General features: G+C 41.2%; 1 protein-coding gene across 2 annotated transcripts; it reads right to left on the bottom strand.

Moving 5' to 3' along the window:
* ddx17 (DEAD-box helicase 17) lies at positions 1-18,930 on the bottom strand. 2 transcript variants are annotated; one of them, XM_062982955.1, is made up of 14 exons: positions 18,658-18,930; positions 14,849-14,987; positions 13,806-13,905; positions 13,494-13,627; positions 11,825-11,890; positions 11,574-11,715; positions 10,673-10,833; positions 10,418-10,590; positions 9,313-9,423; positions 8,615-8,676; positions 8,187-8,246; positions 4,087-4,323; positions 2,608-2,778; positions 1-2,013 (listed from the first exon to the last, which is right to left on the bottom strand). In XM_062982955.1, the coding sequence occupies exons 1-14, from the start codon at positions 18,699-18,701 to the stop codon at positions 2,000-2,002; spliced, it is 1,614 nt and encodes a 537-aa protein (XP_062839025.1). In that variant the 5' UTR covers positions 18,702-18,930; the 3' UTR covers positions 1-1,999. The 2 variants fall into 2 exon arrangements, with proteins under 2 accessions (XP_062839025.1, XP_003227208.1); XM_003227160.4 differs by having other exon boundaries at positions 1-2,778.
* Between the last annotated feature and the right edge of the window lie 5,207 nt (positions 18,931-24,137).

Below are 24,137 nucleotides of genomic sequence, written 5' to 3'. Positions count from 1 at the left end.
TTTATTGACAACAGTGTTTTATTCATACCTACAAAAGAAAACAAGATGGTATCAAAAGGACAATTTACAAACTAATAGTAACATAGCTTTTTAGTATGCTGTGCCTGAACACCACAGAGTTATGAATCTCTCCATTCAAGTCTTTGTTAATACAACAGGAATGTGTTCAAAATACCAGCAAGGGTTGAAAGTGACCACTGATCCCACCCAGAGAAGCCTCTGAAGTTCAGAATCTAAAACGTTTTAATGGTAAAACATCCAAAATGACTTATCTGGAAGGAAAGAAAAGACGGATTTGTGTTTTTATAAATGCTTACTAAGGAAATAACAAACATTACCATATTGTCAGCAGGGCTCTTTAGGTGGTAAGTGGAACCAAGCCGCACCAGGTAGATTGTAAGCAATATATGCCCCAGAGCATGCAATGGTTGGCTCATACCCTGCCTGGCTGAGCATGAAAGGCTTCTGGGCTGCACTTAACCTATAATAAAGCACTGCAACGCCCCAAAACAGTTTTATGGTTGCAAAGATTGCTAAAGACTAAGATTTTCCTGAAATTTCTCTAAGAACAGTGGGAAATATGCATTCTCCCCATATACCCTTTGCTTGTAATTAAATTCTGTATAAACTACAAATTGCTCCGCAATGGTTTTCGGGGAGGAAATAGATCAGGAACTGTTCAGAAAATGCATGTTCTTTTCTGATCTTTTTAGCATTGAATTACCAGGCTTCTCCTTTTGCTAACTTACAGTGAAGCAAAAGGATTGTTTTAAAATCCTGAAAAACATTTCCTTCCCATAGTCTATGCCAACAACCTACCTGTATATTGCATGAAGACACACAACTGACTTATAATACCCCAATTGTCTGAGGAACACAAATCAAAAATACATTTTATAATTGTATTAACAGGCCTGTCTTATTTGATTAAGCTATATACATTTACCAAAACAAAAACAAATGGTAACACTTCAGCCAAACATTTTGTCTCTCAAAAAGTACTTCAGTGATCTCTTGCCAAACTCTCTGAACTTTACAGATGCATTGTGAAAGCAAATTATGACCACCTCTTCTCCTAACACTCACAAGAAATAACCCTTAGTACTCAAAAATTATCCTGACCCTCTCTCCCATCCCCACCTCACCTAAAAGTTTGCTAAGCTTGAGGGGGGGGGGGGTTGTAAGATTGAATGGAAGTGTTTCACTAAAGTTCCATCCTTCCCTAAGATTTCCTACGATGCTACCTACCTGTAAAAGCCGAGTGTAAAGACAGTAGAAGAAATTCAACTCAAAAGCCAAAGAAAGCCCTACTCAAACCAGGATATGAATGTAGCTCCAAGAGGGGTTCAGATCCCATTTAGACTAAAAGAAACCTTTAAGATTTTATCTAAAAAAAACTGAACCATTTTATCTGAATAGTGATATTTTGAAAGTATTTTAAAAAGACAGCCCCCCATTTTGCTCAAGTGCAAACATAACCCCAACAAAAGAAGCTTGAAGCAAAATTTGTTTTGTAATCCCCAATGAAATCCCCTTAATAGTAATTTAACAGGCAAAGAGAAACCCAATTAATTTAAAAATACAATCTTGTGATTAAACCTAAAGAGAAAGTACATTACAACAGAAAGGGACACTCATATCCAACACTCTTGAATCCTTTCCCCAAAGGGATGATAAGACATTTAGGAGTTGCAGGAAGGCTAACCAAATTAAATGTTCCTTTTAATATTATTTTTGGAGAGTAGATGTTCGGAATAACCACACGTTGTGTCACTTATGCTAAACCCAAGGCTTCAGTTTGAATATTGTTGTAGAAAACAAAGTCTCAAATTTAAACAGAGTAAGCAAAAATCACACCACCTTTAATATTCTGTTAAGGGAGCACTCTTAGCACCAGCTTTCTTGATGATTACAGCACGGAGAAGTTGTCCTCTCTGCAGCAAGTTCTCATACACAAGCCTCAGACACAATGACAATTGGACTGGGACGTATCTGCCTTCTAAGAATATTTTCCTTTTGAAAAAGAAAACAATCATTCTAGATTGCAACATGCAAGGCCAAAATATGTAAAAAGTAACTTTTCCAGTCAATGCTAATTTTAAAAACAAAATCAGTAATATGGACTGGGGGTGACTCTATGGGTAGAATTTGGGTGGCTCTACATTTAATCTGCTCAGGGAAAACATCACAATGGGAAGGTGGGGAGAAGGAGAAAGGATCTTAAATTGCAAATCTTGACTGGCAACCACTAAAATAAATGGGTTCATTTGCGTGAAGGGGGAGGGGGTGGTGGAGGTGGAGGATATTGGTAGTTGGCACTCTGTCCCATATAGCCCATTACGTTGGTGCCTGGAGGCTGAGGAAACTGCTGAGACATGAGAGGCTGTGGCTGTTGGCCTGAACGGCCCAACCCTGCATACTGCTGCTGACTGGTGCTTTGTGAGGTTCTCCCAGTGGTGGCAGTGCTGGCTCCACTATACCCAGCAGTACCATATTCCGCCCCGTAGCCACTTGTGCCATAAGCAGCTGTTCCATAAGCTCCCTGGGCATAACCATACTGGCCCTGCTGTGCCCCAAATGCAGAATTTGCATTCCCATAAGCACTACCATAGCCCTTGCTGGCTCCATTGGCAAAACTGTCACTGCGGTCGCGGTCCCGGAAGCTGCTAGAGTCTCTTCGGCCATCTTTAACACCCCGGAGCCTCCTCTCACACTCTTCCTGGTACATCAGGTTAGGGTTGTTGGAAGAATTATTTGAACGGTAACGAGAGCGACCACCTGTAATATATAGCATGAGTTTAACATAATGCTAAAGAGCTAAAATCAAAAGCTTTGTAGGAGCAATTTTATTTTCTAACACTGAAACTAATTTTATCTACTCATGCAAGCCATTTACTCTTTTTTACATGATTCAGTTACCAATTTTGTTCTCTATAAAGATCTGCTCTCTCTGATATAAGGGTATAGAATGATATTGTGAGATGCTTTGAGTCTCCTTTTCAGAGAAAAAGCAGAATATAAGTAATAATAATAATCTTAAATCCTTTGTGCTTATTTGTCAAGAATTGTAGACAAGAAAGGAGAAGCTGTCATATCGCAGGCTTTGGTCTTTTATGCAGATGTGCAAACAAGACCGACTGTGAGGAAAGTTACTTGAATTAGAACCTCGTCTGTACTATGAAGAAAATAAGCTCCACAAAATGAAGAATGAAGATGCCAACCACAGATGCAGGCGCAACGTTAGGAGAGAATCCTGCTGGATCATGGCCATACAGCCTGAAAACGTCACAGCACTCCAAGAATGAATTGGTTCAAAAATACAGATTTGAGATCAGTCTCTTGAAACTTCAGAGTCCTGATCATTGCCATGTCTATTTCTGTAGTGTAACAATCTTCCTTACTCCAAACTAATATGGTAACATATTCAAAGGATGCTGGGTGGCACTAACTGTGGAAGTCTATCAGAACTTAAGGCTCTGTTCACTCTAGATTAACTTCCAAAGCTCAAGGGCAGGAGAAGGTGCTATCAGGAATCCAAATGACGACCTCTCGAGTTTAGCCATTTGTTTGAAACAACAATCTCTGTGATTTAGACCACTATACCCAACTGTGCTTCCAAAATGACTGAGCACTCCTCAAATCACATGGCAATGTTTTATAAAAGATATTTAACAGCTGAGATTTTCCAAATTTCCATGATCCTCTGTGTATTTATGAAGCAAGGCTAATATATTCACATGTCTACCACTAAAACCATTGGCATGACCATACATACGGAAATGTTTAATTATATTGTGCCTTTCTCCATTCTGGGACTCAAGGTTAATTAACAAAAGTTAAAACTGATTCAGGGAAGGAATTCAATGCAACGTCAGGTAAAGGTGATGCAGAGAGAAACAAACTTGTATTAGAATATAATAGAAAAAGTAGGTTTGATTGAACCTCTGGAAAATAAACACATATGCTATCAGCATGTAAATCTATCAGTGTAATTCTCCCAGTGATTCAATCAATGAAGGCATCACTTGATAACAAATGTAATGCAACTATAGCTAAATTCAATACACAAATAGCAAAATCTCTTACCTCCGCCACCGCCACCACCTCTATGGTCTACAAGCTGCATCAGTTTAGGATTGATGGCTTGATTGGCTTCCTCTAGTACTTTTATTAGTTCTCTAGCTTGTTTCAGATTTCCTGGTGTGAAGAATGTGTAGGCAGTGCCCTTGTTGGTGCTACGGGCAGTACGGCCAATTCTGTGCACATAATCCTCCGAACTGTTTGGATAGTCGTAGTTTATCACAAACTTTACATCTTCCACATCTTGTGAGGCAACCAAAGCACAGTGAGGGGTTCAGGAGAGGGTAGTGGAGGAAGGATGTGCCAACAGAAGGTGGGGATCACAAATGCAAGTAACAGTAACAAGAGAAAAGGAAAAAGTTAGTAGTTGAAAGTAAAAATGACAGTACAGACTCTTCCCAACAGAGCAAAAGGCTAAATTGATATATTATCTAATATATTTATATGCCCAAGGGGACCATAAATTTGTGCTCCAAAGCTGACAAGCCAAAGCAGCTCACCATTCCTCTCAAAATCAAAATCCACCCTTTGCTGCATGCACAGCTAGAAAACATATATTAGCGATGACTGAACATCTGACTTGTGGAATACAGGCAATTTTACTCCACAACAGCCTATTTAAAAATAGAAAAATGTGCTCCTCTTTTTACAGACACAGCAAAATGGAATGGGCAAAGAAAACAACTGCCAAATGCCTTTAACTCTGTTAGGAGAAGTCTTCAAATCTCGTAACACTTACCTTCTAATCACCACAAAGTTTTAACAAGCAGTATTTTTTCAGAAAATTTTGTAATAGCTAAATTAATCTTTGTTTGCCTTTATCATCTAAAGTATCACAGTTCTAGAAGAGGTATAGGTTCCCAATTTGGGAGAGTAAACAACTGGAGTCTTTAAATTTTCCCCTCTTAAAAGGTGCACCATACTAACTGTTCGATCACAGTATGACTTCTAACGTAACACTGCCTGCATTTAACTCAAATATGAAGAGATAATCTCAGATATAGTCAAAGCCTTAAGAAAAAAAACCTGAGATTTCTAAAGCATAGAGTGAAGAACACACTGATAAAAAAACTTGCCAAACAACATCCAGAAAAGGCAATTTTACATTAAAAGCTACAACTCGCACTAACAAAAATAAATCTGCATTTTACAGAGAATATTTAGATATATCCAAGATAAAACACAGATTGACTTTCCTTTTAAAAATGAGAAATATTCCCTGTTTTGTTACCAGACCGATGCACACTCCCTCCTCCTGTGGGAAATCGCTGCAGCCGATCCCGTCTCTTTGCCTTTTATTTTTGGCGGCCTCCTTTCGAAAACTCCGCCCTCTGACACGGGACCACTGGAGCGCGGGGAGCATGCATCGAGGGTCCATGGCAGCGAGGAGAAGTCCCCACACACGCTCGCTCTGTGAACTGGTTTAGATGCTTCTCTGTAGCCCCATTTGGCTGCCAAGCGCCTGAGAACCTGGGTTCACGTAAACGCTTCAGGTCCTCCAACGCTTGCTGTCCCCTCACAGGGCTTAAAGGGGGCAGTTGTCAAAAATGAAGGTGCTAAAAATTACATCCAAAAGATCAGGCTGCATCTATTGCCCAGACTGCATCAATTTCCAATAAAAGGATGGGGCGGGGGAAATACGAGTGGGTTGCAGTAGTGGCAAATGGGTGTTGCGTCTGTTTCTTATTACAGCGAGGGGGCGCTCCTCAATCTTTCCAGGCTCCAAAGTCCTGAATCACACCAAAAAGTGAGAAGGCAGATTTTCACAGGGGCAGCGCGAGTCTCCAGCTAGGCTCCTTGATGAAAGTATCTCAAAGGGCAAGTGTTAACGTAAGGGCAGGATAATATACTGAGTGGATTCACATCTTCACAGCTAGGGTTTAACAGGAGTCTGACAAACACCAGGCTATGGGGCCTCAGCAAATCCCATCGTGTACATCCATTAGCAAAGTAGCTACAATGAGTATCAGGAAGCATATTCTTGTTAGAAAACAGAGACTGAAATGAAGGCATCAGTGATGGATTTTGGTAGGAGAAAAAAAGGAAGAGAAAGAAAAAAATTCAGGGCAGTTATCACCCTAGAAAGATGTTTATCAGATAATATATACTATCTGATGGGGGGGGGGGGGGAAGAAAAAGGGAACATATACTAAAAAAGTTATTCGCTATCTGTCTTGCACTGATTGTCAATCATGGTATTTCTTCAGAGGTTTACAGATTCAATTCTTGATCATTCTGAAAAGAAATACACCTGACTCACTAGGGATGCATATCCCCTGAGATGCCCCTAGAAAGGGACTGAACCACTGAACATTAACTGGGAGGGACAGAAAACTAATAAACACCATCATCTAGAGAGCTGCTTTGACCACCAATGTAGATATGTCCCCAGACCTGCACTGAGTGATCGGCAGCTGATATCAAAGTTTCTGTTAAAGAAAACAAACAAAAAGAAATTTAATGATTTAACTTTAACAGAGTGAAGCGTAACCAAGTTTTTTTAAAAAAGAAAAACAGTGCAGAGGGGGAAGCTCTTCTTGCCTGGGGATTACTCACAAAGTATCCATTATGGGGGGACTCAACTTACCTGGAGGAGTTTTCTGAGACCAATGTTCATTTGAGAGGAAGGAAAAACCCTGGTGACTCATCCAAAAAAAGTTGCGCGCCCCTGTTCTATGTTTTAGGTAGAAGCCTTCACTTTCCAGGAACTTGGAGGAATTCGTCCAGAGGTTTGCCAGTTAGGTAACACATTTTTTTTACAATGTGGCAAACTCTGGGCCCCAAAACAAGCCAATATGTCATTTAGTAACAAGAAACAGACTCGGGTACCTTTTTCCCCACAGCCTCAGTGAAGTGGAGAAGACAGAACAGGGAGACTGTTTTCTTTAAATAGTATCCAAATGAGTTGTTTTGGGGAAATATATGAGAAAAGGGCTGATTTTTAAGTGTCTAGGCAAGATGCACAAAGAAGCTACCAGCACATAGCAAGCCTGTTTAAAAAATACTGCCAAGGAAAATCTTTCATTAAAAAATCTGGCCTCACCCCTTCTCCTAACAGGTCCAAGTTCTACCTGCACAGATCCAGACATGACCCCAGAGGACAGAGACTGAAACCCATGTGAACACCTCTCCAAAAGGGACAATTCAAGGGATGGCATGGGGGACATTTACATTGAGTGAGAAAGGACTACAAATTTTTTGTCATATGGTCATCACTTTTAAGGGGAACTACAAATAAGCTGTCTTTGATATTTTTTAAAATACCTGAAAGTGATAAAAACTCATGTATTGAACCAAAGTCCCTCTAAACAACCTAAAGGACTGTTTCACTGATTCTGTGGAATGTATGCCATGAAGGGTCAAGTACACTAAACTGAGGGTTACTAAACAGACCCCATTACTACATAATACCTTCTTCCATTATTTCTCTAATACCTACAGTGAACATAGAATCTGACGTTTCTGACCATATAAGATGCAGAACTTAGTGACCAAGATAAAAAATGTTAAAAGGGGATTTGTTTACTCAAGTATCCAAGAGAAACATTATTTGTACTACTGAAAGAAAATCCTTGTAGCTTTCATTAAAGCTCAGTAGTCCAGTCTTGGAGGAAAGGTGAGGTAGACCACTTGAGTGTAAAAATCCAAATTATGTTCACATATGTAAAGCAGTGTTCCAGAGCTGGGTGAGGGTATATCTATCTAGTATGTTAAGGTGCAATGACGCTAGTGGAGATAAAAGGGGTTTTTAAAAAGCTGTCTGCTCTGCCACTCAGTAATTACAAACAACAACTTAGTGCCTAGCCATCCAGCTACAAAAGCTGGAGATGGGAAAGGAGATGGGTGTGTTGAACAATTGGGCTGAGTAATTGGACGTCTCTTCTCCCCACTGGCGATCGATTAGTCATGCCTAGGCCTTGCTTGCAGACCAAAGCCTGTTCATTAGGAGCAGGAAGAGATTTTGAATATGAAAGAAAAAAAAGATCAATGTTAAAAAAGGCATTTCACATGACGGGGAAAGTAACGCTTTATAGTTCTTAGAAACTGAAGTCTCAATCTAAAGAAAAGACCTGAAAAACAGGTCAGAGGAGCCCATGTGTACAAACCTAGACCACGTGATGCAACATCTGTAGCAATGAGGATCGGAGCCTTTCCAGAACGGAATTCTGAAAAAAGAGAATCTGTTGTGATGTACATTTAACAGCCTCAAAACTATTTGTAAAACACAGACTGTATGTTTAAATTGGAAAGTCCAAAAATTAGACTGAAGATTTCACAATGACTCATTTTATGGGCGTTTGAAATTCATTATCTAGACATAGCTTTGAATATTACTTTTCAAAGCTATATTTGCTCCCCCTCATAATATTTCCATTAAAAAGTAGCTCAATGCAAACAGTGAAACGAACAGCTTTAAAAGCATGTTCAGCATTTAGATAGTCAAAATCAGATTATATCACTGTATCATTTGTTAATCATACCATTCACAGATAAAGCATTCTATGAAGCCAGTTAGCTTTTTCATCATACGTACCATTAAGCACCCAATCTCGCTCTGGTTGACTCTTATCTCCATGAATGCACATAGCTGGCCAACTACAAAAAAACAAACAAATGGATTCCCATTAGTTTCAGCTTGGGCCTGGCACAAGTGCCAGGTACAGTCACATGTTACAAAACACTGAAGTACATGGATTCAATACTTAATAATTATACATGGAATGTAATGATTTTTAACAACACAAACATGGCCAATTATGGATGGTTTTTGGACACATAGAAAAAAACATTTGGAGAAACACAATTTTAAAGATGTTAAGGAAATATGGTCATAAGAGATACTGCTGGAGACTACATCAGATAAAGGTCCCTGTGATAACGCCAGTAAAACCATAGAAATCATGGCATGTTACAGATTCCTTTAGCTGGACCACAATTATAACTTGTGTGTTTGGAAGAAGAACCCATTAGCTCTGTAAGCTCTCAAACATCACTACTCCCATCCTTCCATATTTGCAAGTTCAACTTTTGTGGATTTGAGTATTTGTGGATTTGCTTACTGTGGTCTCTCTGGATTCTCCTAGGGGACTATTGTCAATCTCTAGTGGAGCTGACCATTGGATTGTCTTAAGAGGACCTGGAGATTCCTTTTATTGATAAAACTTCATTAAAAATCATACAATCCCTCACCCGCAACAAACTATGTGTTCAAATTAAGGCTGAAAAACCTACCCATCTCTACGCATTCTTCGAGTGAGATCATCACATCTTCTTTTGGTTTCCACAAAAATAATTGTCTTGTTCTCTTTTTCAGCCATGATTTCTTCCATCAGTTGTATTAGTCTTTTTTGAAAGGGGGGATCAAAAATTACACAAAAGAACAGATTCAATACAAGGAATAACTTTAATGTTATTATTGAGAGATAAAGTCACTCTTGAAATGTTACATATTTGTGGCTATTCTGTATTTACTTCAGTCAGCATCAGTGATGTTGACTGATGCAAATGCAGTGGCAGTGACAAATCTCTTACACAAGCCAGAATTCAGAAAACAGGCCCTTTGTAACTGTTTTCTTGTTGCCTCCCTACAAAAATGCAGAGAATATTTGAAATACATCACACATGCAATGTGCCCCAATATGATTTTAATTTAATACTATTCAATTACTTACGAATACTGTATATATACTCATATATAAGGCAATCTCATGAGTAAGTTAATGGCAAATTTGGGGACCAAAATAATGGGCTTTTATATGAGCCGTGGATAAGCCAAAGGCCATTTTGAAGAGAGGGCAAGTGCCAGCACCACCTTGGAGCCAGTCATCACTGGCCACCACCATTTCCCTGCCCAGGCATTCAAAAAGCCCCAAAATAGTGCCATGGCAGACAGCAGAATGCACTGGTGCTTCTTTCAGGTTTTCTGAGAATGTCTAAGCTCTTGCCTTTTATGACTCTACTCAGAAAAAGGGATGCTTCCTTTTTTGATACGGGTTAAGGTACTGATATTGACTTGTGGAATAAGTCAATCCAGGTTATTTACTTATTTTATTAGGAGTATGTAGAGAGTATGCACAACATTTAAATGGCATGTAAGAATTATATCTAGTCAGATGATGCAAAGTATTATTTTAAATGTCTAGTTTTAATGAACACTGAATATGGGGCACTGTTTTTTCTGTGTCTTAAATGCCCAATAAGAAAGAAAACAGGTAAAACAAGTAAAAAGTATCTGATACTATCCAATCTCATCTCACAGTGCTACATTTAAAAGGGGGTGGCTGGCTGATTAATTTGCAAGCAAACTGAGCAGACTAGACTGTAAGAGCATTCATACTTATGATCCTTCTCGCTTTCCATGCACACATCCACTATTTGCAGGATATTATGATTGGCGCTCAACTCCAGATTGCCCACGTTGATCTGGACATAGTCATGCAAGAAATCCTCAGCCAACTGGCGCACCTCCTTTGGCCAAGTGGCACTCCACATTAGAGTCTGTCTGTCAGGCTGAGAGGAAAATTGTATTATTTGGGTGATGCTCTTTAAAATGAGAATCCAACAGAAGCTAATACAGCAAGGCTTTACGTACCCGTATTTGATCAACTATTTTACGAATCTGAGGTTCAAAACCCATATCTAGCATTCTGTCAGCCTCGTCCAGTACAAGGTATGTACATCGACGAAGGTTAGTTTTCCCTGCTTCCAAGAAATCAATTAGACGTCCAGGTGTAGCAATGCAAATTTCAACACCTTCCAAGGAATATTTGGGAGAGAGGAAAAGCAAGTATTTAAATAGTTTTTAGACCTTCAGGTTGAAAATCATGACAAACAGCTGAACAAAGAAGTCAGCCACCATCAGTATTACAACTTTCATGTCCTGTTCCAGAGGTTTTTTTTTCTCACAATAACCAGTGTGAATTTCAGGGGCCCCTACAGGTCCACAGTCCCCCAAAATGGAGAGCTCCAGAAAAAGTTTACCATGTCTAAACTTTTTCTGGAGCTCTTCAAGAATCTAAACAAATGTTACCAAAATGTTTTAAGCTTTTAGGCCCAAAATATTAGGCAAACATGATGGCAGTGAGCTCTCCAACTTAGGGGTAAATCTCATCTTTCCAATGTTCATCCCTCTCTTATACCCCAAAGGTGAGTCCTGGAGGGGGGTGGGGGGTGGCTCTGGATCTACAAGGGTCCAGGAACAAAACCCTTCAGATACAAAGTATGTTCAATACACAGTAAAAAGCTTTTACAAACAAAATATAATTTATTTTATTGGTCCTGCACTACCCCCCTAAAGAAAAGGAAATTCGGAGGAAATCAGCTCCTTTTCACCTAGTTTCAAGAACCAGACATGACATTCCATTAACTCCAGTTGGGGCATGAAAGAGCCTTCACCCACACTTTAACTTATCATTTATTTTAATTAAAAAACTGATATATTAAAGCTGGTCTGTTACAGCTATGATATGTAATATGCATCCACAATATATTACCTCTTTCCAAGTCCCTGATTTGGGGACCCTTGGGTGCTCCTCCATATATACAGGTACTTTTCAGTCTTGAACATTTACCATAATCATCAGCTACCTGTTGGACTTGCTGGGCCAACTCTCGGGTAGGAGCTAAAACCAAGCACTGCAAAGGGAAGGAATCCAAAATACTGAGTGGCATTTGATTCAAGGCTGAAGTGTGTAATATGATAGAGCAGAGTATACACAGAAAGGAATACAAAAAAAGTACTCACAATTGGACCATCTCCTCTTTCCAAATATGGCTGGTGATTGATGTGAACAATTGCTGGCAATAAGTACTAAAGTAAAAGAGAATATACATTTATTAGAGGAGATAAAAATAACAACTAATAAAGCCAATAGCTTATTAATGTTTTTAAGAACTGGTATATTATTGCAGTTGACCATGAATAAAGTTTAAATAACTCACACCAGCTTCGCTCAACCTTATTATGTTGGAGGAAATATTTTCCAGATCTCAAGAAGCTACTACACAAAATGTTCACAACCGGAATATGCAACTTTTCTTCTCCTTCCCATTACAACTTCCTGTCGAACCTCAAGGTTCTAGAGGAAGCTGGTTGAGAAACACTGATTTTATATCTTCTACCTCTCCATACTTCAAAAAGTAAGTAAGTAACTTAATTTTTCTACCCCGCCACCATCTCCCAGCAGGGACTCAGGGCGGCTACACGGGACACAGGCCCGAAGATACAGAACAAGTAGATCAGTTAAAACATTGAAATAAAAACACAGTAAAAACAGCATTTATACAAAACAGTTACTTTAAACAAAACAATACATTAAACCATAAAACTCAGTTAACATATAAATCAGTTAAAAATAAAGCAATCAAACTGATTGTCAGAGGACTGTTTGAATGGAAGATGAGAGGAAGAAGAAAAGTTCCATGTTCCAATGCTCTATGGCTCCCAATATTCTCAATCCTACATACATTTTGCATTGACTAAGTTTGATAATTCTTTCACTAAATGTGGCTGTTGACACAGGCAAAACAGCAACATCATCCTCCAGCCATTGAGACTGAAACAGGTAAGCAGCAGAGCAGGACTAAGATATTCTATCAGCAAAGCTGGTATAGTCACACCTACATACAAAGGAACATATGTGCTATGAACATGTATTTTGTTCAGTGATACTATTCAACCATAAACAGTAATGCACATCATACAATCTGCACCGTATCACTCAGATTAATGGGGATGTTTGTGAATGCTTCATAAGTTTAAATATGGTAGTAGACTAGGACTGCAACCTGCATATACTTTCATGGACAGAAATTTCTATTAAAAAGTGGGATTTAGGTAAATACATGCAGCACAAGGCCACATGGTACAAAACAGAAGGGATCTCACCCTTCCATCTTTCAAGCATATGGACAATCTTCATAGGAGGTTCCATAGTTAATATACAATTTCAGATTGACATACGAATTCAGCATGCAGGCTTCTGGAGGATTTATAGTTAGGAATGATGTGCTTTTGAATTTACTCTCACAAATGACATATTAACCATAGCTGAAAGGAACAAACTGTTTTTTACTTCATAGCAGGGGTGCGTTTGGCATGGCCCATGATGCCCCATTCCTACTTGCTATGCTTTGGGCAAAAATGTGCAAATACACTCACTGAGGTCAAATACAGCATTCTGTCCCATCTGGACTTCTGGCTTTGAACAAAGGCCTATCACTGGCTAGGACAGGGGAGTTGTGGTAAAATGCTATACCCTGTGTGCCCCCTCTCCCACAAATACTAACCGTTTTTTACCAGGATTCTAAGATCCTAGTGGTGTATGTAATCTTTGGATTTCTAAAGGTCATCAATTTCCACTTTAAAGAGACACGTAAACAAAATTATTCTACAAAAACGCAAAAATACATACTGCCAAGGTTTTTCCAGAGCCAGTCTGTGCAATTCCCACCATATCACGACCACTAAGAGCCAATGGGAAACCCTGACACTGAATTGGAGTTGGTTCTGTAAAATGCTGGTCCATCAGGACATCCATTACATATTCTAAAAGTTAAAACAGAAATGTACATACAAAATTAGGACAGAAAATTATAGAGAACTTGTGTCAATTCATTTTAATATATATGTGCCAATTAGTTCCAGAAAGTAGTTTCTCCAAGCGATCTGAGTAAATACAGTTTGTTTCTACCACTCAACACTAGAGTTTAGACAAATTACTCACGTGGAAAGTTACACTGGTGGAAGGCAAATACTGGCTTGGGACAACCATCTGATCCTCGAATTGTAATCTCTTTCTTTCTTCTCAGTTCATCCACCTCATACTATATTTAGAGGAGTGAAAAGCCAATAAAAACCTTGTGAGAAGTAACAACAGTCTTTCTTTATGTTGGTAGTCATTAAGAAGCAAGTGATTCCCTTCATTTCCATAAGCACAAATATTTCATATGCTCTCTAGGTAGGCATAAACCTTCTACGATAATAAAGCTCTATTGAAATAGACGGCTCTGATACTTTTTTCCCCTCACTGTTAAGTTTCCTTTTCACAAAGTTATCAAATTCATTCTTAAACTGGAATTAGAATTAATGTTGAAAATTCTACTGAACATACCAATGAACAAACTGATTTAATAAAAATCTATACTAGTAAGCATGACACACTTATTAATCATACTTCTTGGTTCACTTGGTTATTATCTACAAGTTACTTCTTTGAATTATTGCCACCAAAGAAGTAGAACTATGAGATCTGAGACAAAAACGTAGTTCAAGTCACATTTTAAAAACTATAAATATGACAGTTTGGTCCATTTTTTTCTATCAACAAAAAGTTTATCATCTTATGGAAAACAATTTGAGCACATTCAAAATGTTCAGATTTAGAAAAGTTAAAACAGCTCATAATGCAACTACCTAATATATTGGAATACTAATCACACATAATAAACACAGATCCCAAGCATGAACTGTAGAGGCAGTGGACTTTTAGGTCAAAATCAGGCTTCAAGTGACTAAGCTGTACAGGTCCTACAAACTACTGTACCTTTTTTCTGTATTCACTCTACCACAGAAAGAATTGAATAGAAATCACTTTGTAAAATTAATAAACTGGTAAAAACATGGCTAGTGCAATATAGAGAATGACATAGCTATCTGCAGAAATAATTATATTTACTTTTCATATATCTAGCAACGCTCAACTGAAAGTATTAGAATTAGGAAAAGTTCCCATGTTTAACAGCAAAAAGAAGAACAGGGGAAACATACTGGAGTGAGTCTTGCTACTTCTGGATGTTCGGAATAGAAGTTTTTCTCAAATTTGGGCAGCTCACTCAAGTCCCACTTTTTCTTACGCAGACGTTCCCCAGGGTTTCCAAACTTTTTGGGAGGAAGAGGACTGCCAAACCTTAAGGAATTGCAAACAAACAAAAAAAAAAGGGGGTTTTGATAAAGACATTTTAGCCTCTTTATTATGCACTAATCTAAGGGAAAACATGTGGAAAATGTCACATTTCTTCACCATTCAATGACTGAAATTATAACCATAGAAACTATCTCTTCTAACCATTTGATCTGCTATACCTCAAACTAACAACTAACATTTGACAAAACATATTGTTTACATAAACAAAAAGCTATGCCTCAGGAAATAATGACGCTACCATGATATAATTGTTTGTTAAACCCCTCAAACAATTAATTTAATTAACAAATTTGAGAAATTATTAAAGACTTATTCCCAAGTGTGCACAAGATCATAAGCAAAAGTAAAACTTTATGAATGTGGTGGAATTCGCTTTAAAATAATTATTTCTAGGACTGTGCTGTTATTAATTAAAGTAAATTGTCAGTAGCACAATCAACATAGTTCAAAACATATTTCCTGAAGTATTATTACACTTCAACTTCGTCATAAGACTGGTAACTACAAAAAGCAGCTCTCAAGAGTAATATTTGAATTGATGTTGTAGTGGTTGGTGATGTTGCCCCTGGAACTGTTGTATTTCAAAGTACTACAATAAGATGAATACTAGTCCTTCCTAACTGAATATTGATCTAAACCATGTTTACTAAATTAAATCTCCTTAATTTCAACGAGACATAAAACAAGTAAACATGCCCAATTAGAATTGTAGTAAAAGTGACTCATTAAGCAGCAAATGACATATATCATGAAATACTTAACCATGTAATTCACAAGCACTAAAGGCAACCATTACAGATAGACACACAAGAATGATTTGAACAGAACAAAATACAAGTGCTTTTCCCATTATCACAGATTAGCTAAATCTGGTTTATGATGTAACAGAACACCTCCATTCTAACAAGATTAGTAACTTTGCTTCCGCAGCTGTGCTTTCCTGTTTTTACAAGTGACATTGATGAGAGGCACCACATCAGGTTCTACATTAGAGCAGTGGTTCTCATCAACCTGGGGTCCCCAGATGTTTTTGGCCTTCAACTCCCAGAAATCCTAACAGCTGGTAAACTGGCTGGGATTACGAGTTGTAAGCCAAAAATATTTGGGGACCCAAAGTCGAGAACCACTGCATTAGAGAAAGTGTGGATCGACACTGCAGAATTAACTCAGTTTAATTGCCATGACCAAAGGTTATGGACTGTTGGAATATGCAGCTTTGTGAGGCACCAGCACTCTTTAATAGAGAAGGCTAAAGGCTTTGCAAAACCACAAATCCCAGGATTTCATAGTATGAAGTACATGGTACTTCACACTATGGGCCAATTTTGGCTCTCCAGGTGTTTTGGACTTTGACCACAATTCCGAACAGCCGGTCTGTTGGAAATTGTGATAGTTGGCCCATGCCTGCACTAAGCCACAACAATTAGTGGTGTCAAACTGCATTAATTCCACAGTGTAGATGCACCCATAGTTTGACACCACTTTAACTGCCATGGCTCACCGCTATGGCAGCCTGGGAGTTGTAGCTTTGTACGGTCTTGAGCCTTTTCTGCCACAAAAAAACAAAAACAAAACAAACAAAGCAAAATCCGGGTTGAGGTAAAGATGGTGATGACACAAACCACTGAGCACATGTGTACATTAAGGACTTCCTTTTGCACACTTTTTTTGGAGTTTGTTGTGGATGAAACAGTTAATGTGGGTGGGGCCTTTAAGGCGAGAAGCGGGAAAACGAAAGCAATTCTCCCCTCCCTTCCGGAGGCCTCCCACTTCCTCCCCCTCGCTCACAGTCCCTCCCGCAGTCGCACTCTCTCTCGCATCCATGCCGGGACGCCATTTCCCGATCGCTGTCATTCTATCCGACTCAGGTTACTGTGGCAGTTGGGGCTGCAGAACATACGGAACAAGTCCCCCGGATGAAACTGGGGAGCCTCCACCTGGGCCATCACGGAGCGAGATAAAACTTGGCTTCGCTGGAAAGAGCTGGGGCCTTCCCCCATTTCAGCTCCAGCTCGGCCACGTCAACTTAGGCCACATCTACGCAGACCAGTTAACATAGTTCGAAGCTGCGGGGGCCAGGCGACAAACTCCCACGAAAGCGTGCAGGAGAAAGCCCTAAGGGTGCGTCCACACTGTAAAATTAATACAATTTGACACTGCTTTCACGCTCATGGCTCCACGCTATAGACTCTGGGGAGATGTAGTGTGGCGAGGCACCAGCACTCTTTGGCAGAGAAGGTTGAAGACCCTGCAAAGTGACAATTGGATTGCTGTGCATTTTCCGGGCTGTATGGCCATGTTCCAGAAGCATTCTCTCCTGACGTTTCGCCCTCAACTATGGCAGGCATCCTCAGAGGTTATGAGGTCTGTTGGAAACTAAGCAAGTGGGGTTTATATGTCTGTGGAAGGTCCAGGGAGAAAGAACTGGTCTGTTGGAGTCCCTTTGATTAGCATTTAAAAGTCTCACAGCTTCATGGCCTGGCTGATTCCTGCCTGGGGGATACTTTGTTAGGAGTTGTTAGCTAGAATTCCCATTTTCATGAAACAATCAGGGCCAGCTAACACCTCGCAACAAAATGTTTTTCCCCAGGCAGGAATCTGCCAGGCTTTGGAGCTGCAAGGCTCTTCAATGCTAATCAAGATGATTAATTGCAACGTTCACACTGGCCTCCAACAGTTTTTTCTTCCACGCTGGACCTTCTACTGATATATAAACCTCCCTTGTCTAGTTTCCAACAGACTTCACAAGCTCTGAGGACACCTGCCATAGATTGGGCGAAACATCAGAAGGAAATGCTTCTGGAACATGGCCATACAGCCCAGAAAACTCACAGCAACCCAGTCATTCCAACTTCCCACAATTCTATAGCAGGGAAAGTGGTGTCAGCCCGTATTCTACACCCTTCCATATGGCATCAGTAGTTTGGACATTAACCACTGAGGCTTCAAATTGGTACCTAGGCTTCCAATGTTGCTTTTGTATGTGGGAGTTTGCTGGGATTATTATGTTAATGTACTTGTTTGTTTGAGACATTGAATGTTTGCCATTGCATGTTGGAACCCGCCCTGAGTCCCCCCACCCCCGCGGAGGCAAGCCGGAATATAACATTTTATTATTTATTATTATATTTTGAACAGACCTCACAAATTCTGAGGATGCCTGCCATAGATGTGGATGAAACGTCAGGAGAAAATGCTTCTGGAACATGGCCATACAACCCGGAAAACTCACAACAACCCAGTTACACTGTAGTTTGACAAAACTTCAACTGCCATGGCTCAGTGCTACCAGTGGTGAGGAACAAGCTCCTCTTTGGCTGGAAACGCTTTTGTAAAACTACAACTCTCTAGATTCCATAACATTGAACCAGGGCAGCTGGTGCACATTAATCATACCGCAAACGAACCCTTCTTTGGGCGTTGTAGTTTCCCCAGGGATTTAGCCTTTTGTGATAGGAAAAGGGTGCTACAAATCCCTGGATTCCATAGCAATGCGTCATGGCCGATAGAGTGGTGCAAACTGCATTAAATCGACGGTGTAGACGCACCTTATTTCCCTCTGCTTTAATAACGACCAAGAAAGGCCTAACATTCCACCTGGGCAGCCTCCCTGAAAGGAGGTTTCGTTTCCTGCCAGGCCTCATTCACTCACCCGCCGCGGTCTCGGTCGCGGCCTCGATCCCCGAAGCCTCGCATCCTCGAAGGCCGAAAGAGAGATTGAGAAAAGGAAGCACGGAGGGCCGGCCTCGAAGGAACTAACAAGCAGCTTCTGGCTAAATCTTTACAGAAGCAGCCTTCGAGACTTTATTTCCTTGACTAGAGAGCCGCTTCGGGTCAATTCCGGGCAGAATCGAGCCTGGAACCGCTGAGGAGAACCTCCCCGCGTCTTTCTTCTCCGGCCTCCTGACACAAAATGGCCGCCGCCGCCCGAGCTCGCCGCTCCTTACGTTATCAGCCCAGCCCACTCTTGCGTAAGATGCGTCCCTGAATAGCTGAGAAAGAACAACGGCTCCCCGGATACGCTAATTGCGCACTCAACGGTACTTTCGCTCAAAGTTTCCCCTAAGCTAAGCTGACAAAGTCCCAGCTAACGTAACCTTTTTCCTATTCTCGAAGTATCAAACCCCGAGGAAGAAACACAACTGCCTCCGCAATCTGCGTAAGCTCCGTGCCGGTTTTCGCGTAAGGAAACTAGTTTCCGGCGTAAGGAAACTAGTCTCCGCACACTCCGTAGCGTACTTTTGTTTAAAGAATACTAACTTCCAACTGGACAGGCAAGAGGCGGGACCGGCTTTGTGGAACAATAAACTGTTCTCTTAGGCCGTAAACGGGGATGTGAGGAAATTTTATCCCCAGCATTCTCCGTTTGGCCCTTCAAAATACAGAAAGTTCTTGCATTTCAGTTCACTTCTGTCACGCTATTAATGTGCTTTGATACATATACAGTGAAAAAATCCCTGAAAAAGCTACCGAGTTACACATTTGCATCTGTAGCCATGATGATTGATTTCTCCTTGTTTCAAAGAACTGATACTTGGTTTTTGTAAAGTTCATATGCAACCGAAGTAAACGAGTTTATTTCTTCAGCTGATTATTTAATAATGCTAACAATAAGTTGCCAGATGTTCGCACTAGGTTTAGAAAAGGCAGAGGAGCGAGAGACCAAATTGCCAATATTCGCTGGATAATGGAAGAAGCCAGGGAGTTTCAAAAAAAACATCTATTTCTGCTTTATTGACTATTCTAAAGCCTTCGACTGTGTGGATCATAATAAATTGTGGCATGTTCTTGGTGGTATGGAGATACCAAGTCACCTTGTCTGTCTCCTGAGGAATGTGTATAACAACCAAGTAGCAACAGTAAGAACAGACCACGGAACAATAGACTGGTTCAGGATTGGAAAGGAGTGCGGCAGGGCTGCATACTTTCACCCTCCCTATTCAACTTGTATGCAGAACACATCATGCGACGTGCAGGGCTTGATGAATCCAAGGCTGAAGTTAAAATTGCTGGGAGAAACCTTAACAACCTCAGATATGCACTCTGATGGCTGAAAGTGACGAGGAGCCGAGGAGCCTTATCACCAAGGTGAAAGAAGAAAGTACAAAAGCTGGGTTGCAATTAAACATAAAAAACCAAGTTTATGGCAACCAGACTGATTGATAACTGACAAATAGAGGGGAAAAACATGGAGGCAGTGACAGATTTTGTATTTCTAGGTGCAAAGATTACTGCAGACACAGCCTGCAGCCAGGAAATCAGAAAATGTTTACTTCTTGGAAGGAGAGCAAAGGCCAATCTCGATAAAATAGTGAAGAGTAGAGACATCACACTGGCAACAATCCACATAGTTCAAGCAATGGTATTTTCTGTAGTAACCTATGGATGTGAGAGCTGGACCATAAGGAAGGATGAGCGAAGAAAGATAGACACTTTTGAACTGTGGTGTTGGAGGAAAATCCTGAAAGTGCCTTGGACCGCAAGAGGATCCAACCAGTCCAAACTCCAGGAAATAATGCTCACCGGAGGGAAGGATATTAGAGGCAAAGATGAAGTACTTTGGCCACATAATGAGAAGACACAAAAGCTTGGAGAAGATAATGATGCTGGGAAAATGGAAGTGTCATCGAGAGCTCAGCAGACCCCTGCCTTCAAATTGATCTGACCTACAGCAAGGAGTTCCACAGGTCCATAAGACCAACATTGGATAAAGAGAAGTGGGAAAGTGTTCCAGCAGCAGCAACTCACCATAAATGCCTCTTTCTCTGGTCTTTTCCCTAACCCTCCCGATGTAACAAATCCCCTAATAAAATGTTTCCTAACTTGCAACTTTATTCCTGCCTTCTGATACTTTGTGTCCTTTTTCTTCCAAAAATAACAATAAAAACCTTATAAACTACCTTTTGGGGCCGTGGGGAGCCACTGGCCAACCCAGGAGGCCTCCATAGGCAACCTGGGGGGAACAGAACCACGTTTCTCCAAACCGCGGATACGGAAACCTCACTAACTTCCGTAACTACGGGTCCGCCAAAACGCTCCGTTTTGGTGGCATATTCTTCCTGACTAAATCCTAACACTAACTGCTATCTCACTTTTTGCACCAAGGGCTCCTGTGCTCGGAAAATAAACTTTTTGTTTTAAGAGCCAAATTTAAAGGGACAAAAACAGCTGAACGATGGAAGTCCGCTGCCGCCGTCGTCCCCCTCGCCAAGCCGGGAGCCTCGGTGGCCGTTCCTCTGGATCTCCCTGGAATGACACCACAACTGAGCCACGACATGGGAGGAAAGCTATAGTCTCCCAAGGACCAAGGGCCAGCTCCGGGCCCCCCGCAGAACAAGACTTTGCTTGGGATTCACCCTCCTTCTAACCCCATGGAGACTGCCAGCCTGCTGCCAAGAGATCTGGATTTTCCACTATGTCTTAATGCTCTAATATCTCTCATTTCCCCCTTTATATGAACTGTATGTTTATATGTTTATGAAATATTGGAATCAATTCTTTATTAACTGTTTGGCCAAATGTAACTTGGTCTATGGGTTCCCTGGAAGACCCCCCCAAACTCATTGATTTCCCCTTTAGATATATTTTATTACAGAGAAACCCGGGTTTTCCCTTCCCTTTAAAATCGGAGGGAATCTGACTTCCCTCTCTGTCCTCAGACGAATCGCGATACTGCCGAATTGCCTACCCCCAGCATACACTTTCATTCATAACTCACTCAATTTTGCACCGAGAATCACCCCTTTTAATATTTATGGCTAGAATCACCTAATCTTTAAAATACAACCACCGGAGATCATTTTGGACTGTTTTTTCTCTCCTCGTCAGCTGATTGTCAAACTGCGTTCTTTGCGTAAACAGTTTCCTAATAGAAATATATATATTCATAACCTGTTAAGATTATGATTCCAATATGGTTAAATATTGGTGCAGAGCAGTAAAAACGCAGAAGACTAGGGGTTTATGCGAGCAGAGGTAAAAAGAAAATAAACAATAAGACAAAATATCCAGCCTCCCTTTCCCTTTAAAAGGTCATGCGCATAAAATAAACATCAGAGACATCAAATAAAATAGCAAAAATATGTTTACTCACAATCTTGTATGATGATGGTCATACAGGCAAAAACATCTTAGTTCCAAAAGAAAAACAGTTCAGGATACTACATATCTCTTAACAAAACAGGAACATCAGCATGGCATGGTCAGGAGCGAAGAGGAAGAAGACAGGAAAAGGCATCTGTACATCACTTCCTGTGTGTCCCCAGAAAGGATACTCCCCTTTCCCATTTCATATGCAAAAACCCCTAAATGGTGTCATCAACTCTGAAACGCAGCTTGGCTCAGGTTACTAAGCAACAAACATAACTAACTACATAAACCATCCCACATTGAAAATGCATGCATGATTGCTTAGATAACCCAACAGCCCTCCTCAATCTGTCATGCATTTTAAACAATTAATCCCATCTTGACACGGAGTTCTTGGAAACCATCTCTAGGTAATGGTTTCGTCAAAATGTCCGCCACCATCTCCTTTGTTGGACAGTATGTCAGTTCAATCATTCCATATTGAGAAAGTTTGTGTACAGTATGGTACCTTATTCCAATATGGTTTATACGCATCATCATCTTCTCAGACTTGGCAAACTTGATACAACTTTGGTTGTCCTCAAACACATGAATAGGCTTCTGCTCATCAATTCCAAAGTCAGTCAGAAGTAGATGAAGCCACAAAGTTCATCTGATGCTAGGGAAACGGCTATGTATTCTGCTTCAGTAGTGGATTTAGCCACTAATTCTTGCTTCCGGCTGGCCCAAGTGATAGGCGGGGGCAGGGCCATGCCTCAGTTCTTCTTTTCTGCCAAGAAAGCAGGACAGAGAACTTCTATTAGCTTGATCTATTGGTTTAGACTCGGACTGTTTTATCGCTGATCTGTTAGTTGTTCCCTAATTGACACGGACTGTTGACTACGTCCCTGCTTATCCCTAACTTACCTTCGAAGATCCATCGATTGCAGGCCAGTGATGTCCACCCTTCTTTTCAAGAAGTGCGGGGCCCGTGGGGGCAAGCTGCCTGATGCAGATGGGCACTCGTTGTGTCTTCTTTGTCGGGGGGAGACCCATAATCCCCAGACATGTCCGATTTGCCAGGGGTTTACACCCCAGGCACGGAGGAATAGAGATGCCCGCCTTAAGGCAACTCTATATGAGCAGGCTCTGGCCCCAGAGGAGGCGAGGCTAGGAAATCGCCCCTCCTCACACCCTCCGTCTTTGCCCTCAGCCGCCCAAGCCGTTGTGCCCCTCCCTATGGGGGAGGCTTTGCCGGAGATCGCACCGCGGCAGGGTGAGCCGCCGAGGAAAAAATGGAGGAACCGGTGAGGCAAATAGAAGCCTATGCTAATGAGGGCCTTGAGCAGGCCTCAGGTTCGAGCTCGGAGGCAGGCTCGCCTTCACGCCCTCGTTAGAGCCCTTGGCATCGTCCTCAGGAAGAACTTCCTCACTGTGAGAGCTGTTCGACAGTGGAACTCTCTCCCCGGGGCCGTGGTGGCGGCTCCTTCTTTGGAGGCTTTTAAGCAGAGGCTGGATGGCCATCTGTCGGGGGTGCTTTGAATGCGATTTCCTGCTTCTTAGCAGGCGGTTGGACTGGATGGCCCATGTGGTCTCTTCCAACTCTACTATTCTATGATTCTATGATTCCTCCGTCGCCCCCGGAGACTTGGAGCCTCCGTACTCAGAGGCGCGGCGCAGGCGGCATGATCACTTTCCCTCAGCTGCTTCATGGAGCTCCGGTTCCGAGAACCCTTCAAGTGCCTCCTGTTTCTTCCGATCTAAGGAACACGGTTCCCGATATCGTTACCCAGATTATTTTTACCCTTACCCTCTTCCACCTCCCTTTCCTGGTTATGGATATTTTGATCATTTTAATTTTCGCTGGGACCGCTTTGATAGAGCATCTCGATTTCAAGGCGCTCCATGGGCGCGCAATCTGTGACACAACCACTTGTTCAAGCAGTGCAGCCACCAGCTCCGGTACAAGCAGCAGCATCCCCTTCGGAATCGGCCCCTTCTGCCCATGCTTTAGAGCCCAGCTTAATTCACCCACAAGAGGTGTCCCTCAGCCCACCCACCCCT

This window comes from Anolis carolinensis, chromosome 5, assembly GCF_035594765.1.
Source record: "Anolis carolinensis isolate JA03-04 chromosome 5, rAnoCar3.1.pri, whole genome shotgun sequence".
NCBI classification, from domain to species: Eukaryota; Metazoa; Chordata; class Lepidosauria; order Squamata; family Dactyloidae; genus Anolis; species Anolis carolinensis.
This window is presented reverse-complemented; position numbering and strand designations above follow the sequence as displayed.